The sequence below is a fragment of the Caenorhabditis briggsae genome, assembly GCF_000004555.2.
Source record: "Caenorhabditis briggsae complete genome, chrV, whole genome shotgun sequence".
Taxonomy (NCBI): Eukaryota; Metazoa; Nematoda; class Chromadorea; order Rhabditida; family Rhabditidae; genus Caenorhabditis; species Caenorhabditis briggsae.
The window spans coordinates 13,893,548-13,911,947 of NC_013488.2; the positions used below are offsets into that span (position 1 = coordinate 13,893,548).

At 37.3% G+C, this 18,400-nt stretch overlaps 3 protein-coding genes across 3 annotated transcripts; 1 reads left to right on the forward strand and 2 right to left on the reverse strand.

Moving 5' to 3' along the window:
- Positions 1-4,543: 4,543 nt before the first annotated feature.
- On the reverse strand, positions 4,544-11,692 carry Cbr-srab-17 (the record flags this gene model as incomplete). The annotated part of the gene is made up of 9 exons (XM_002637598.1): positions 4,544-4,633; positions 4,676-4,740; positions 4,785-4,915; positions 4,961-5,175; positions 5,223-5,300; positions 7,238-7,391; positions 10,552-10,658; positions 11,432-11,585; positions 11,631-11,692. The coding sequence occupies 9 exons, from the start codon at positions 11,690-11,692 to the stop codon at positions 4,544-4,546; spliced, it is 1,056 nt and encodes a 351-aa protein (XP_002637644.1).
- Positions 11,693-13,840: 2,148 nt separating this feature from the next.
- Positions 13,841-15,810, reverse strand: Cbr-srab-26 (the record flags this gene model as incomplete). The annotated part of the gene is made up of 8 exons (XM_002637599.1): positions 13,841-13,957; positions 14,004-14,068; positions 14,116-14,246; positions 14,295-14,359; positions 14,408-14,593; positions 14,930-15,083; positions 15,184-15,432; positions 15,767-15,810. 8 exons carry the CDS (start codon positions 15,808-15,810, stop codon positions 13,841-13,843), a joined length of 1,011 nt encoding a protein of 336 aa, XP_002637645.1.
- A 1,693-nt stretch (positions 15,811-17,503) lies between these two features.
- Positions 17,504-18,317, forward strand: Cbr-sdz-31 (the record flags this gene model as incomplete). Its single annotated transcript, XM_002637600.1, has 2 exons — positions 17,504-18,009; positions 18,062-18,317. The coding sequence occupies 2 exons, from the start codon at positions 17,504-17,506 to the stop codon at positions 18,315-18,317; spliced, it is 762 nt and encodes a 253-aa protein (XP_002637646.1).
- Between the last annotated feature and the right edge of the window lie 83 nt (positions 18,318-18,400).

The window sequence follows — 18,400 nt, forward strand, 5'->3', positions numbered from 1 at the left end:
TTAATCAGGACTTCACAGACACATTAACTTTCTATAAAGAACTAAATACGAGAAAAATTATGCGAATGGTTTTGAAGTAAAAACATCAAAGTTGGGAATTTCAAAGAGATTGGAGAACTTAGAAAAAGTCCTAGGTTTGTGAAATGATTCATTTCTCCTAGACAGTGATTTAAAGTAAGATTCAGAAGGCTATTTATCAATAATATATTTCTGGAATTTTAAAACAAAACATGTCCTTTATTTTGGGACGCCATTCATATGCGCATGGTCTCGCCATGTGAGATGAACTGCTGAGTCGCTACGCAGCATTGTCTGCATTCGATACGCAGAAACGCGCGCGAAGGCATTTTTAAAAACAGGTCCCAGAAAAATTACCGTGATAGAATGAATCCACACCGTATTTTTTTTGTTTTAGAAGGAAACTACTGCAATTTGTACTGTCAAAGTTAGATCATAACCATTCCCAATTGTCTTTCTATCTACAACTATCTTTCTATCTATTCCTTAAACCTCTACTTCTAGTATATTTTTAGAACATTTATTCAACGACAATTTTCGTCACTGTCTCGTTCTACTATTGCTGAATCAAATTGTTTATTTCATGCGACCAGGACAATTAGCTGTCGTTAGAGCCGACTCGATTTCCCCATTTAATAGAGTCATAAATGCAAGACTGGGAAGGCTATACCATGTGATATGTTTTCACAAAATGAGACCCAATCCTACCTCCACTTTGATGTTCTTGATTGGATGAACCATCGGTCTCAGGAGGCGATTGGCCTCTTGAAACCCTTCAGATGTATCCAGAGATCTTCAGGTGTATCCGAGATTGAAGTTGGTTTCTGCAAACAGAATGCTATCTGGACTCTCCATTCAACGATTTATAGCTGACTAGAAAATTCTGTAAACCCAAACGCAGTTGTTTTTCTCTTCCAAGAAATGATTGTAAACCTATAAAAGAGCATATGAGAGAACACACATCCGGAAAAAACGAGGGTGGAAGAAGAGAAACACTCAGAATAGGTGGAGAAAACGCGCGGTGTCTATTTCTCCTTTGCTTTTTTTTGTTCGCCGTGCTTCCTCGCCCATCGTGCAACGTCCTTCTGTTTCTTGTGTATGTTGGAAATGAATAAAAATTGTGTGGCAGTACAACATAGATTGCTAATAGTAGACTATATTGAGCACAGAGAGGAACAGAGAACGCCTAAAACGAGATGAGAGCAATTGTTTCATTCTGACACCCCCAAAGAGGGCGCATGAACGAAAATAGGAGGTCAACATGAAGGGGAGCAGGGGGAAAGAAAAATGATGAGTAAGGAGAAACTGAGAAAAAATGAAAGAGAGAAAGGAAGCGAGGAGAAGAAGTGGCGGAGAATACTTTGATGAATTGTTTGAGGTGTGAACATGTGAAATATTACAGACGCTGGAAGAAGGGTTCAGCGTCTTATCGAATAGAGGAATCTTGATCGGATAGGGGTCAGAGTAGGATGATGAGGGAAAGTAATTTTTGAAGTTTTTGAAGTTTTCATTCAGATTCTTATCTCGGGAATGTTTTTGAGATCAAAGAATAAGAATCTGCTTCAAGAGTCGTTCAAAAAACTCACCGTAAAATCTCTAATAGAAGGGCCCCACACTGTCAAGTTTGTGCCAATTTATCTCGGTACCTACACAAAATATTAAAAATTTGCCAACTGATAAAATGCTAGGGATGTTATGATAAACAATATATCAATTGACAACTTTTGATATCTTTTGCAGGAACCGAGATAAATTGGCTCAAACTTGATAGTGTGGGAGCTCTTCTATTACGGGTTTTACGGTAACGTTTACGCTTCATCCCATCAGAATAGGATAAACTGGAAGACACTGTCTTAAAATAAAACCTCACTCCCCTATATTTCAACCCAATCTCAAACAACAACCAACCAATACCTTCCAAACTGATCAATCTCTCCATATCCAGACACGAAACAAACAAAAAAAAATGAAAAAGCGAGAGTGTGGCTTGGGCGTCTGGTGTAATAGAAACGAAAAAGGGTTATGATAAGGGCGTCCCAGCGAGAAAAAAACACTACTGATAATCAAAAAGTTTCGAATCTTCTCCTCCTCTGAACATATTTATGGTCTTGAAGGATGAGAAAAAAAATAGAGAGGAGAGATAGATGATACCACGGCAACAACCGCCAAGTGTGTTTGAAACGCAATCGGAAAGGTGTCGCTTTGTCAATGCGGAGAATGAAAACTGTTTATATGAAAGGAGTGAAGGAAAATTATACTTTTTGTAAGATGACATCTAGACTTGAAACTCATCTAAAAACATTTTTAGGAGATATGATGATCTGGTCGAATGGTCCTTGTAAGAAGATCGGAGATGTAAGGGGAAGCTTTCATGAAGACCACTCAGAAAAGGACATGCATGAAAAACCAAGGCTCGAGGTTTTGAACTTCCAAGATCCAGCCCGACCCTGTCTGCTCAGGTTTGAAACATTTTTGGTCCTTTGAAAGTATAGAAAAGGAAAGGATGTAGAGATCAAGCTTAAGATGTATCTAGCTTCAGAATATTTCTGACATCTAGGAGTATCCCAATCTTTGATGGTTGCAGATTCATTCTGACATGATCCCTTCTCTCATTCGTCTGAAAAGAGAAGATCCTTGAGGTCAAAATGTCTCCCTTGCACTCCCCCACGTTGCAACGAACGTCTAACTCCCTGGAACTCCAAACGGCTGCAAAAAAAACGAAGCGCTAAATGCAATCTGATGGAGACGTAGGTAACAAAACAACAAAACACACAGATATAAAAAAGAGACGCGACCAGCACCACCATGATCGCAGCAGCAGCAGCAACAAGGCAACGATCGAGTCCACACGAAACAAGAGGGCAGAAAACAAGAGGGCAAAAAAGACACAAGAGGGCAAAAAAATGGGCTCTCCCTCTGACGTCTCTTCTTCCTACGAACACTTTCCTTTTTCAGCCAAGGCCTTCCATTCGCCTCCTAGAGTCTTATACGGCGGCGCCTGGCGCCCTTGGTTCGCATTGATTTTGAGAAGGACAGAAAAAGAGCTAAAAAACTAAAATGAGAGAGTGTGACGATTAGAGGAGCAGAGGATTGTAAGTTTAAGTTGATTAAGACTTGAAGGAAGACGAGAATAAAAGAGGTTGTGTGCTCTTCTTTCAGTTTTGGAAGGAAACTGAAAAACGAAACACAAAAAAGAACACGAATGAGAAAAAATAGAGTGTGAAGCAAAACGATCGTATAATGTAAATGATGGGAAAATAAGAACACAAAGGAAAGAAACTGTTCGAGCAGTTAAAGAAACTGAATATTCAGTAAATGAAAAATATCTGGTTATGAATTTAATCGAAAACTTGAAGTTCAGAGAAACATACATAGGACTATGGTAGAAACTATACCATATATATCATACCATACAAAACGTGAGAGCTACACCATAAATGGTACACTAAATAAGAAGTGAGAACTACACCATAAATGGCATACCATAGAAAAGTTAAAGAAGGAGCTATTCCATATATGGTAACCATATGAGAAATGTGAACTGTACCATATATGACGGTGAGAACTCTACCATATATGGTACACCATATAAGAAGTGAGGATTATACCATTTATGGTACACCAAATAAGAAGTGAGAACTATACCATATAAGAAATAGAACTGTACCATATATGTCATACCATATAAAAATCGAGAACAATACCATATATGGTACACTAAGAAGTAAGAACTACCAAGTATGGTAAACCATATAAAAATTAGGAACTGTTCCATATATACCATAAAAAAGTAAGAACTATACAAGAAGCGAGAACTATACCATATATGATATACCACATAAAAAGTAAGAACTACGCCACATATATCGTACCATACAAGATGTAAAAACTACACCATATCTAGCGTACCATATGAGAAGTAACTTACCATATACGGTGGACCATATGGGAACTATACCATATCACAAAAATTCTTGTAAGATTACAAGATGAAAACTTCTCAAAGTCTGAAAGTTTGAATGTGAATGTTTATTTAGTACGGAAGCAACCATCCATAAAGTTCCTGTCACAATTTCACTCTGCTACACAATTAGTTATTAAATAATCTACCTATTAAAAATCTAGTTTTTTTCCTTTACAACTGACTCGCCTTACAAAAGTATGGTACTGTTCGAATAAATCACCTAATTAATGAGGTTTTCGTCGTGTGAGGTTTGTCTAACTGACCGTCAAAAACTATCTTGGCAAGCATCAAAAAGGAGAGTTAAATCAATTGATAAAAATGGTCGAATAGACATTCAACCAACTCTTATCAATCTAACCACCGTCCAAGAAGTGGTATATGCCGTTTCCCATTTCAACGAAAACGTAATGGAGTTGCCCTTTGCCCCTACACTTTGAAGCATCAAAAACAAAATAATTGTATTTGATATGAAGAAGTGTCTGTTCAGTACATTTATTGTATCTAACATCAATTTCAAATAAAATAATAATAATACATTTTCAACATATTACAATTTTAATCTCATGCAATCTGCTTCTTGAAATTGTCGAAGTACGCTTGGTTTGGCAATCTCAGATGGCATCGCAGCTCTCGATCAGTGTTCACACGGATCTGAAAACTCAAACGAATTAGGGATTTTTCAGAACTCCTAACCGTGTTCATAGTAGTAGCCAGAATTAGAATCGAAATTATTCCATACAATGGCCAGCTTCCATTCACTGAAAATTAAGCCACTCTTCAATACGTTTATACTAGAGCTCACATTCAACAATAGCATAGTACTGGTATCTTTCCAATTGCTCCCCAAATTGCATGAGAGTGATATAGCACAAGTTTTGGAAGACAATATAGGTGAACGACATGTTGGCGAACGTTTTGAGGCATGTTATAGAACTGAAATCAGGAGTATCCAAAACTCTACTATCTGTAATCTCTAACCTGATATTCTGCTCCAGTTGATATCGATTTGACAACGATGCATTCTTATCCTGTTCTCGGTGCTTCTGAAGTTGAAGGTGGTTTTCATAAGCATCAGCTACCCGTACTTTATTAACTCGGAGCAAATGCCGGAAGGACCACAGAGCCGCGAATTGGAAGAAAATACTTGTGGCTGCGCCGATTTGAGGACCGTATGGAGCATTGGTAGCCGCGGTCTATAAAAAGAAAACAACTGAATTGAAAGTTATTAAGGAATCTGTACCACACAATAATACATAATGACTCCTTCGAACTTGGTCTGTGAGTAGAGGAATCCAAGTGGACAAGCAGCAACCAGAAACTGAAATTGTAAGGAATTCAGGTGTCATTTTTGTGGATGAGTCCAAAACTATGATCCCACTGATTATTGCCATTCAAGGGCCTCGTCAATACCATTTTTTGCTCTTTTGCAGCAATAATTCTCTAAAACTCTGTTGATTCTTATTACACATCACTCCGTTTACTTGTCAATTCAATCGTTTTCCTGCTATAATGGTTCATAAACAATACAAAACGATGCTGTCAACCACGATTCGTTTCTCTTTACAACCATAAAACCGTTTACTCAGCGCAAGATAATTGTTCTACTTGTGAATAAGGGGAGGCACACAAAAAAGAAAACGCACACCAAAAAATTTAGACTTCAGGGATTTTTATCAAAGTCATACATTATTCAAAAGACGAAAGAAGTTTCAGATTTTTTGACAATTTTTAAATTAATTCAATATACCTAAAACATGTTATAGAAGGGCCCCACACTACACAGTTTGAGCTCAATTATCTAGATTCCTGTGAAAAATATCAAAAATTTGTCAACTAATATTATTCTTGTGCAAAAAATTGGAGTTGTGGCCGAATTTTCACACAAGTTAGGCCACCGTATTTCAAGGAGTATTTTCGAAAACACAGCCGGCAAACGAGTGCTACCGTAACCCAACAATAAATATTTTCGCAAAATTTTTGACTTATTTTTTTCCTTTTTATCGACTTTTCTCGATTTTTTCGCGGTTTTGGCCGTTTTTTCACCCAATGGTTTCACCTAATGTCAAAAATTTCAAAAAGTTTTTAAATTTTTTAAATAAAATTTCAAAAAGTCAAAAATTTTGCGAAAATATTTATTGTTGGGTTACGGTAGCACTCGTTTGCCGGCTGTGTTTTCGAAAATTCTCCTTGAAATACGGTGGCCTAACTTGTGTGAAAATTCGGCCACAACTCCAATTTTTTGCACAAGAATAATATTGTCAATTCACAAAGATCGCACCGGTGAACACACAAACAAACAAGTAAACAAGGGGGCGGAGCGATCCGCCTTTTTCCGCAAAGACGCCGCGTATTTTTTCGACGGTATTATAGCGATGCCGTTTTTTGGTAATTTTTCATCGAATTTCTTCCGAATTAAAGGAAATTCGTCGATTTTCTTCGAATTCATCCATCAACTAATAAGAAAAATCGCCTTCTCGTATCACAACTATGAAGAAGTGTTGAATAATCTGCGGTTAGTCGACAAATTACTCTAAATACTTCTCCGATCGAGTTTTTCAGGTTTTCAAGAAACTTTACAATGATAGTTTATGTTTTATGTGATCTCGAAGCTTTCCTATTTCCTATTTTCATGATTGCAGGATTCGATACGTCACATGGTCTTGCTCATTTCATTTTCACCCTGAATCAAAGAATAGTGTTTCAGTTTTTATTAAAACAAAGTTATATATTCCTTCACAAAATCGACGAATTTCCTTCAATTCGGAAGAAATTCGATGAAACATTACCAAAAAACGGCATCGCTAAAGTACCGTCGAAAAACTGCGCGGCGCCTTTGCGGAAAGGGGCGGATAGCTCCGCCCCCTTGTTTACTTGTTTATTTGTGTGTTCGCCGGTGCGATCTTTTTGAATTGACAATAGATTGTTTACCAATGGAGGAATGTTGTCTTTATTAGAAATATGATATCTTTCCCAGAAATCGAGATAATTGGACTCAAAGGGACGGTTTGGATGGTATTCCATTAAAGGAAATATGGGATAAACCGGTCTGCAATGGTCCCGTTTTAAATCCGGTGACTAAAAAATCGGATTTTTGGAATATATTTTTTTCTGAATCTAAAATTTGTGACGTTGAATATTTTCGACACAGTTGTTTCTCATGTTTTCCCTACCCACTCACCACCATCATCAACGTCTTATTCTATTGTCAATAATGTCTTCAAAACTTTTTCCTGTCAAGTGACCATTTTCACAAACCTGAATAACTGCTACAAAAACACCGATCCACACTGAATCATCCTCATACGTCATACTCCGTTTTGTAGCTAACCATCGTTCCAAAATCAAAGAAACTGCTGTTGAGTTGGTGAGCCAGAGGCCAGAGTTGTACATGAATCGAAGAATGAAACATCTACAAAAAATGGATAAACATATTTTCTCATAGTCATTGTTACCTGTAGATATTTGGAATCATTTCACATGGATTCGAAATAGTGAGGTAGTTTATCAGATCAGTGGCGTGGAGTGCGATTCTAAATGAACATCAGAATCAAACGGTATTAAAAAAAAAGAAATACCTTCCAGTACAATGAAGCAGAAATCCAAAAAGATGAAGTTGAAGTACTATTTTGAAATTTACATGCAGTAACTTCGAGTTTTTAGCTGACCAAAGTTTCCAGCTTCCCCATAGAAAAACTGGATATCCACACAAGCAAATGAATAGATTAATGGATAGAGAAAATCTCAAGAATTGAGATTTCGATATAAGCTCCATAAAGGTACAATTCACTGGAGTAGAAGTCATCGCTGGAATCAAGAAAATGAAAAGAAAGAAGTAAAAATAGTTAAATGAAAAGTAACAGAATGATCATGATGTATTAAAAATTCGCTTGAATGAGTAAGCTTGTGAAACAGAAAAAAAACTAACATTTGAACTAAATACTAGACAAATCTACTTTTTCTCAGAAACTGGGTTGAAAAATGAAAAAAGTAAGATATAATTTTTCGAGTATTCTCGAAGATTGCTTGATTTTTCGAGTATTCTCGAAAATTGTGGGATAAAGTTAACGTTGCTGAGACCAAAAACTTGATAAAAATAGAGAAAGACCATGCGATCAAATTATAGGTGGGAACTTGTTTCAGAAAACTTGGAATACTGTAGCAAAAATAAGAAAAGTCGGATAATTTAAAATAAGAAGTGCAGAGAGCGATGATGAGAATATTGATACGATAAGTACAGCTTATGGATATGGTTTGGGGAAGTTGGACATGTTGCCCTTCTGTTGGGCAAAGTGCTCAAAATTTCCTGACAAAAAATCCAAAAAATCATTGTTTGTAGCTGCACAAAAAGAAACAAAAATTCTGTCTTATTAAAATCGGAAACGTTTGAGAACAGCTGCAATTATGTATGATCTTAGTTATTGTTGCCTGGTGTCTGCGGGATTAGTGATCTCAATAATTGGATAGACTTCCAGAAAGGAAATTAATGAACTTCTGATACGACGTTTGGATCCAAAAGTTTCCTATATTCGCTAAAACAAGGTTCTGAACCGGAACGTGATACCAAGATTTTAGAGTTCAGGCACATTTAGTCATAGTCTGAAAACAATACAATCTAAAGTCAGAAGACCGGTCACATCCCGATTCTAAATTTGAATAAATACAACAATGACTCATTACAAAAAATAACATTAATATATTTATTAAAAACAGCGAACGTTCTGTATGAAAAAAAGTGTGGGCTGAATTGTTCGAGAAGAAAAAAATAAACAAAAGTTGCAGACCCGACAGGTGAAAAAAGAAAAAGCACGAACATTTAGGAAGAAGTCACCAGACATCATCGTTAATCAGCTGGTGATGATGCTCCTTTTTTTCATAGAACTGCGAAAAAATGACCATGAAAAAATGAAAAAATGACTATCCTTTCAGGTCTGCTAGTTACAATCTTTGAAGTTTCAGGTGACAAAAAAGACACAAAAATTGTAGAAAATGGGCTCAAATTTTTGCACTTCCCCCAATTTTTACTGGTCTGTCGAAAAGAAAAAAAAAGTACTGAAAAAATCAGCTTACTTTAGTCTAATTCTAAGGCACGTTGCGGCCGAAAATTCTATGGTGGGCGGAGGCCAAATCCTTAAAGGTGCATTTAAAGGAGCATCTATTTTCGTAAATTTTTCTGGCATTTTTTTAAATTTTCGATAAATATTATCGATTTGTTACTTTTTCCACAAAAATCCGAAGAATCGCAAAAAATTGCATGAAAAAAAAATTTTCAAGGATTTTTCGATAAATTACAATGAATATGAAAAATAGGCGAAAAAACGAAAAACATATCGCTACACCTAAGCTCCGCCCACTCCCGAATTTTCGGCCGTAAAGCATATCGAAATACAGTGAAGTTGAGAAAAATAATTCTAATAACAAAAAACTTTTAGGTTACGGTAGTTGTCGTAGTGGGACCTTCGGCCACCGCCACTGGCGTTTGTCTTCCACAGTTCAGATTTTTTTGTACCAGAACAATAGAATGCAAATACGATAATAAAAATGTTTTCAATGTGCTTTGCGGCTGAAATTTCACCAGAAAAATAGATCTTTCAAATTTAGGAGTACCGATTATAAATAAATAACTGCAAGGCTCAGAGCAGCGGTTTCTGGCTTCTCCTTAATTTTGACTACATTTTTTAAAAATAAAACTCTTTTGAAGTAGCTCAATGACCTTCTCTATTTTGAAGCTCTTTATGACATAACTTTCAGTTTGATTTTTAGCTTCGAAGCTAAAGGAATTCCTTGTCTCTGATCTGTCTGAATTTTGTACCGAAGACATCATTCCCTCATGCCACTTCATTTGATACAAAATTAGCGCAAAATATAGAACGGATCAGTGACTATATTTTTTTTGAAAAAAGTTTGAGATCTCACGTTTTACCACTAGAAACTACAGAAGTGAAAGAAGAAAAAATTGTTTATAAAATACAAGAAAACAAGAATAAGGTAGTAACAAGCCAGAAAAGAGCAGACAGAGTCCAAAGTCAGGCGATTTGTCGTTTGAATTCTTCAAAATAATGATTATGAGGAGCTTTCAGATGGCCAATTAAAGTGATTCCAATGCTCTTTCGTATCTGCAATAATAAATGACGTTTTTCTGAATAAATTGGATGAATAGTTTCAAACCTTTTTCATCTTTCTCGCTAGAACCAAAATTGATATAATTGAATACAATGGGAACGCCAAAACAACTGAAAATCTTTTTTTAGAGAAGAAGAATCTTCTAGACTCACATTCTAGAACTGATGCGTATAGATATCGTTCCCATGGACCCGCGAAGTGCATTAATAACAGATAAGATATATTGTAGATCGTTATGAAAGTTGTAGAGATATTGGCAAATGTTTTGAGGCAAGCGATTGAGCTAAAACTCCTTTTTTTCGAATTAAAGGCTCAACACATCAACAATAATACCTCATATTCTGTTCCAATTGATAACGATTAGACAGTGTCGAATGATGAATATTGGATTCACGGTTATGCTGAATAGTACTAGTATTTTCATCAGAGTAGGCGACCGCCACGCGTACTTTATTTTGGCGATAGAGGTAGTGGAATGTGAGCGAGCTGATATTTGGAATGTGAATCCAACTACGGCACTCATCTGTCCAACGAATGGAAGAGTAGCTTGGGCAGTCTGAAGAATTGAATTCGGAATGAAAACTAATGATTGAATAGATACCACGCAATAGTACATGGGTTCTCCGTCGAATTCAAGTTTTGAGTAGAGCACTAAGAGAGGAATCGCAGCAATGACAAACTGTAGAAAATACTCATTCAGATGATCGAAAATTCCCAAATCCGGAACTTCAGAAATTCGGAAACTCAGAAATTCCAAAATTTAGAAATTCAAGAATTCCGAAATTCCAATGTTTAGGAGTTTAGAAATTCGGAAATCCAGAAATTCGGAAGTTTGGAAATTCTGAAACTCGGAGATTAAAAAACTCGGGTATTCAGAAATTCAGAAATTTAGAAATTCAGAATTTTAGCATATCAGAAATTCAGATATTCAGAAATTCAGAAAGTCAAAAGTTCGGAAATTCCAAAATTTAGAAATTCAGAAGTTCGGAAATTCAGAAATTCAGAAGTTCGGAAATTCCAACATTTAGAAATTCAGAAGTTCGGAAATTCAAAAATTCGGTAAATTATAAAATTCGGAAATTCCAAAATTCAGGAATTCAGGAATTCATTCAGACGCTTGACATGTGCTCATGTATGTAACCTCATACAATATGGACTTTGATTTTCTGTTTCAGTGACAAAATTTCGGTAATCAAGGTTTCTGAAAGCTCACCAAAATGGCATCACAGATCAGATATTCATAGAAAACTCTAATCTGTCTCGTGAAAATTATTCCGAAAAGAGAAATAAAAATCATCTAATAACTCGTTACTGCAAAAGGTTGTTTACCTGTAAAGTTGCCAAAAATATTCCCAATAAGACAGATTCTTCTTCATAAGTGGTACTTCTTCTGGTAGCCAACCAACGTTCAATCACAAGAGAAACAGCAGTGGAATTGGTTATCCATAGCCCTGCGTTGTACAACAATCGGAGAACGAAACATCTGGAAATGTTCAAAAATAGTACGAAGAAGAGACCAAGAATTCACCTATAAATATTAGGAACCATATCGCATGGGTCATCTTTAGTAGTGTAGTTCATCAAATCCATAGAATGTAAAATAATGCGTCCAGAACAATGAAGCATGAATCCAAATAAATGAAGTTGAATCAGGATTTTGAAATTTGTGTGGAATAATTTCGAATACTTCATAGACCATAATTTCCATGACGCCCAGAATAAAACAGGAATTGCTGCCAGACAAAGAAACAGATTGACTGATAATGAAAATTTTAGAAGGTTGGAACTCGATAACCCAACCATCTCATTGCAATCTATCATTTTGGAATCTAAAAATTGATGAATATGACTCAAGTGAAGATAGACGGAAAAGAGCAAGAAGAGTGTGCTCACATGAAAATAATGAGCAGAAAAAAGTTAGATTATCTAATAGTATCGTTGTGTTGTTTGATGAAACTTTTTGGACTTTTTCTGGTGTTGAACTTTTTTGGAACATTCGACGGTGAGAAAGAAAAGGGCAAGATGTGTCTGATTTCTCTTTTTTTGGAAGAAAACTCGGAATGATAAAAGGATTCTGGACAGTGGTGAAGAAAAAATGAGACTAAGGAGCTTCCCAATTCTTTTAAAGTTGTCGAAGAAAATTCTAGAGAACAATTAGAGGAGATTTTTCGAAGTTTTCTTAGAGCTAAGGTATGCATTCTGACGTAACTGTCGCCCCACCTTTAATGTTTTTTAATCCCCCCCCCCCCCCCCTTTTTTTTTTGATTTTTTGATTTTTAAACCTGATGTAAAAGTTCTACTTTTAAAGAATTGGAACAGCTGAAACTGCCGAAAATGTCTTGCAATTATAAATACGGGACTGACACAAACTTGAAAAATTCTGATTCACACACTTTTTTTCAGAATTTCCTTCCTAGATCAGAAAGGGTAGAAACCACGTTTTTGCGGTCTGGCGATGATCAGAAGATGTCATTTTTATGTAATGAGGAAGCAAAAACACATTTTTACAAGTAAAAGTAGAATAATAACTACACCTGATGAAAAAGAATTTCATTTTCATTTTTGAAATTCTAAATATGAGAGAGAGAGAGAGTACACCTACATAATTATAGACTAGAAAAATGAAAAGAAGGCAAAAGAGCAGAGATTGAATGACAAATATTATTTGAAATTTTGAATGTTGAACTTGGGTTAATTTGGTATTTTGTTTCAAATGATGTTACGATTTTTGTAAGCATTTTTTTGGTTGGAAGATGTGTCTATCGAAAACACTCTAGCGTCAACTTTGAGCCCATATATCTTATTCCCTGAAAGAGATATCAAAAACTAGTCAACTGAAAATTTTTATCATAAAAACTAAAAAATTGTTGTCAGTTGACGCATTATTCAAAAAGTCACTCGTGAAATCTGAAGAAGAAAGAATCTATAAACGTCTGAATTCTGGATCAAAAAATTGTTTCGGATTTATGAAATCGAAATTTAAAAAATCGAAACGAAACAGTTGTAAATATTATGAAATGCTATCTGAGTGATCACACGGATTGTAGAAAGCTTCACAGAACAATTTTGAAAAACTTTCAAACAGAGTTAGCGAAGTGAAAGTTGTTAATACAAGGGGCATGTGATTATTTTGAGCCACTAACAAGAGACAACAAGACATACTAGAGATGTTAAACGAAGTCGAACAGAATGGAACGGAAGGATCTCAATGATTTTGTGTGCACAAGAACTTTCAGATTCCTGGAGAAAAAGCAATTGTTCGTGAGAAGATTCCGTTTCCGCTTGTTTGTCTAGTCTACGTGCGTATGCGGATCAGAACATTCTAGTGGGAGGCATTTCTGATTTCAAATGTATTACTTTTTTCTCGAAATTTTGAAATTTTGGCTACAATGTATTTTGTGACCGTTGGTCGATTTATATTTCCAGGAATTCAACCATGCAGCCACATCCGTTCAAAGGCTTGGTCAAATGGAGCCCCGGCGAGATCTCGCTACGGAGATTGTCAAATGTATCGAACGTAAAAAATACACATGTCAAATCTACTCCAACTTTGAAGTTATTAAATTTTGCCTGGCTTAAAAGTTATCTGATGCTCGATTTCTGACAAAGACTTTTGGAAACCTGTGAAGCAGAACTTCATCGGAGTATTTGTTTATCGCGAGAGATTTCAGTTACAGATTCTTCTTTTTTTTGTTATTTATTAGGTTCAACATGTTGAGTAAAAGAGAAATTTCGTTATTATTTCTTCGGCAGTGGCTTGACAGCTCCGATTTGTTGGTTGAAGTTCGCGAAGTACGCCTCCTTCCGATCAAGATTGAGTTGGGATGTAAGAGTGGAGCTGATGTGGTTCCGGACCTGAAACCAATTTTATTTAAAAAAAGGTTTTAAACTTTTAACTAACCGAGGATATTCTCTTGGTTACAAGAAGAACTGTGATTATTCCGTAGAGTGGAAACTGACAGTTCACTGAAATTTAGAATTTATTACCCACTCCGATTGATTCACAAACTCACATTCCATCAGAGCCAGATAATGTTCTTTCGGGATTCCCGGTGCCACTTTGAGAAGATAAGTGAAGGAACCAATCTGGAGTATGAGAAAGATTGTGCTGATGTTGGCGTAGATTTTCAGACATTGTGTAGAACTGTAATGATGATTGTGAAGATGCTCAGGATATTTTTAGATAATTTACGTTTTGTTCTGCTCTAGCTGGAATCTGGTGGACAAACTGGATCTTTGCATTTTCTCACGGAGCTTCTGAAAAGTTGCATTTTCAGCTCAATTGGTATTGCATGTGGAACCAACCTTGTTGAGATGGAAGAGGTATCCAAACATAATCCGAGCAATAATCTGGGCTCCAATTGCAACTCCTGAGTTCAGATTGGCGATTTCCGGATGTCCTGGTTTGTATACCGAGCAGTAGGGCATGAAAACACCATCGAACTTGAGATTAGAGTAGGCCAGATACAGTGGGAAAGACGCAATAGCTGGCTGAAAATAACTCTATAGAAACTCTGTATTAACTTCTGGAAAACAGCATAAACAATGATATTATCGTAGTCCTCAAAGTACGTCATCTACTGTATTTAGAAACGAGGCACACCACAAAAACAAGTAGTATCCTTCAAGGACCTGAGGTCCTAGGCTAGACTACTCCGAATTTTCAACCACGTCAGAAGTCATAATAACACTAGATTAATTGTCATATGTTCTGACTGTTACTGGGAAAATAATTCTAAAAGCCTATTTCCGGAAATCCATTTAACCAAATTCTCAGTAGCAGACACATCATAGCGTTCCGAAGGAATGATTGATAAATCGTCTTACCGCTAGAAACATGAGGAGGATCCCAATCCAAATGTACTGATTCTCGTATTGTCCTCTCAAATATGTGGCAATCATCCGTTCGATAATCAGTGAGACGGCCGTGCAGATGGTGATCCACATACCCGAGTTATACATCAATCGGAACACGAAACATCTAGAAGAAATCATGTTTAAAATGTTTAAATGCAAAATGAGGCACAAGAAGGCGGCAGTCTCCTGACGGAGCCTACACCTAACCACTCGGAGAATCTTACCTGTAAATGTCCGGAATCATGTCGCACGGATCTCGGAAGTGGTAGTTGTACAGGTCGAGTGAGTGAAGAATGACTCGTCCGTAGCAATGAATTATGAATCCGAGAAGATGCATTTGAATGATGAGACGGAAGTTTTTGTGGAAGTTCTTAGTGAAGGATCCCGACCATAATCTTATAGAAGCCCAAAAGAACATTGGGAAGCCGATGCAGGCTATAATGAGGTTGTAGACAATCGAGAGCTTCAGAGGGCTAAACAAAATCTTGGGTTGATAGATAGGAAGGGATTCTAGTTAAACTATTCCAAACTATCCTAAGACTTTCATTACAAGGTCATCTGAAATTTGAGGACACCTCTAATTGAAGTGCCCTTTTGCTGGTTCAGTGTTTTTTTTGTTCGAATTGTAGGTGTTTCCTCCCTCTAATTGAGGGGACCCTCTAGTTGAAGTGTCCTACAAGACACTCAACTAAAAAAACAAGATCTGGTCCTTAATACGAGTTCCATGGTTTATGGAGCTCTTCACTATGGGATTCTCATTGATCTAATATACCCACGCTATAAATACGCAACGGAAGCTAATCTCACCTGGAAGATGCCAAGGCAAGCATCGCTGAGCAGTTGGCATTCATGATGGGAAGTGGCTATTAGAAGCTCTGATGAAAAAAGGAAGGAAAGGAATGAGTCTAGCTTTCTCAAATAAGGAGGTGTGGCGAAAAGAAAGAAAGAGAAAAGCGGGCGTTGATTAGTGAGTAAGGCACATCTCCCAGGAGGATTCTCCACGTTTGTTTTTCACATTCAGAATGGAGATTGTTTAATCTTTCGAGCTTCTGGATAGAATTACTATTAAACTTTTGATTTTATGAGAAATGTGATTCAAATGATGCTATCCATGGAATCTAGGTTAGGTTAGCAGATCTCCAAGGAGTAAAGTGGTCTGTCGAACAGTGATCACACGGCTTGAAAAGGGTGAGAAAGTGAGAATTATGGCTAGGATCAATGAAATGAACAAGGAACTGAAAATTGGAACTGAAAAATGTGTTACTGGGTACGCATGAATACGTCTGCTTCGCAAAGTGCAAAGACATTGGTCTAACTGGCAGATATTTTTCTGGTACTAAAATCAGGAGACCCCGCAAATTCCGGGGAAAGAAAAAATCGGTGAAAAAAACCGGGGAAAGTGGGCGGAGTCTGGGGCGGAGCCTAAAATGCAACCCTGGCACGGNTTTGCCGCACGGTTTTTCTGCACATTTGGACACGGTCATGAGGGGGCGGAGCCTAAATTGCAACCCTGGCACGGTTTTGCCGCACGGTTTTTCTGCACGTTTGGACACGGTCATGAGGGGGTGGAGCCTAAATTGCAACCCTGGAACGGTTTTGCCGCACGGTTTTTCTCGACTCCGCCCACTTTCCCCGGTTTTTTTTCCCCGATTTTTTCTTTCCCCGGAATTTGCGGGGTCTCAAAATCAGAGAAACGGGAGATAAACGCCGCTGGTCGTGGCCGAAGGTCCCACAGCGACAAGTACCTTAAACTAAAAATACTCATATTTTCCGTATTTTTTATCTCGTTTTCCACTGCTTTTTGGTAAGTTTTGCTTATTTTCCCAGATAGGTCGGAAAACAATTTTGAATAATGAAAAAATTACTGAAAATAAAAATATTTATAGGCTACGGTAGTTGTTGTTGTGGGACCTTCCGGGTTGCTTATACCCTTGAAGGTTTACTTATGACCACATCGGCTGGAAAACTGAATCAGATATGCATCTGATGGAGTGGTTCGGCATGCGTCTTTCGATCTTGTCAAACAGTAAATAAAAAGAGACAGCATGCAGCAGATTTATGGTACCTCGTCTCTTCCGGTTGATGTTTATGGCTTATCTGGTGTATGCCGGCATGTTTCTTTGATATGAAAAAACACATCTATAGAACCTGCAGGGAATCAGAATGTCAAAGAGGACTCGAATTGCATTATTACCCAAAAATTTCCTGGTTTTCCTAGTTTACAGATATTCTACGAACCTTTAAAGAGAGTCATAAGTCTACAGGGATTGGTTTTATTGGATTTCCAGTATCCTACAGTATACGGTATTTACAGTCTGTATACCATGACGAGGCGTATACCATTTTACGACCATGTGTAGTCGAGGCGTCTCTCGTTGCGTAGTAGAAGGTAACAAGTGGGCGTGTCTTATGGGGAGGGGCGTGGAATGGGTGGTCCCGATAACCGGATCTAATATTCAATCATTCATTCGTTATTTCATTTGCCACTATCTCCTTACCACCATAATATTATTGTCTGAGCCTAACCATTTAATTTTTCAGAAGATGTCTCCTGTTCTCCTAATCCTCCTATCAATCTTCTCATTGGTCTCTGCCACTGGACATCTTCGAATCGAGTTCACTGCTTCCAACAACTGCGCTCTTCGAATGATCACTGCGTTTAGCGATGAGACAATTCAGTTGAGCATGGGAGAGAAACGAGTTTCCAGTTTCCACCCTGCTCCAGGAACAAGGGACAAAGTTAGACTCAGCCTTTCTACCGCTTCTGGAAAATCTGTGGTTTACGATTTTGCCTTGAAAAACACTGGTCAACAAATCCGAAACATCTATGAAGATACTGATCTAGTGGTTTTGATCCAGTCGAGTTACGAGTGCAATGAAGGATTCTTCGGATTAACGTGCGAATTTGTTGGCACTTCGTCAATCACTACAACGACGACGGCAACGACGACGACCGTCAGCACCACAACGGAATCAAAGAAAACAACACCAACAGAATCTCCTCTTGTTGCCACCACTCAAGCGGCATTGTTTTCTGACTCTCAGAACAAGTAAGCTTATTTTTTTTTCAAAAATACCCAAAAATGCATTACTCATTTTCAGCAGCACCACCATCTTCATTCTTGTTGCCATAATCATCTTGCTCACAGCTCTAATCATCGTCTTCGGATGCCTTCTCATCTCGTCACGTCGATCCCCTCAACACCTCTTCTTGGCTGACAAAACAAAAATAGAAAAGGAAACTTTTTCTGCAGAGAACAAAGGCAAACTTCTGATGGAAGAGGAACATATCTACGAGGAAATCCGATATACTACTGCTCCACTCCGATCCATCTTCAGCCAAAAATCAGAAAATTAATTTAAGAAGCAAGACGATTTTTTCATGACAAATTTTACGGTTATAAAATCACTCCAACTAGTCTATCCTTTTTTATGTACATA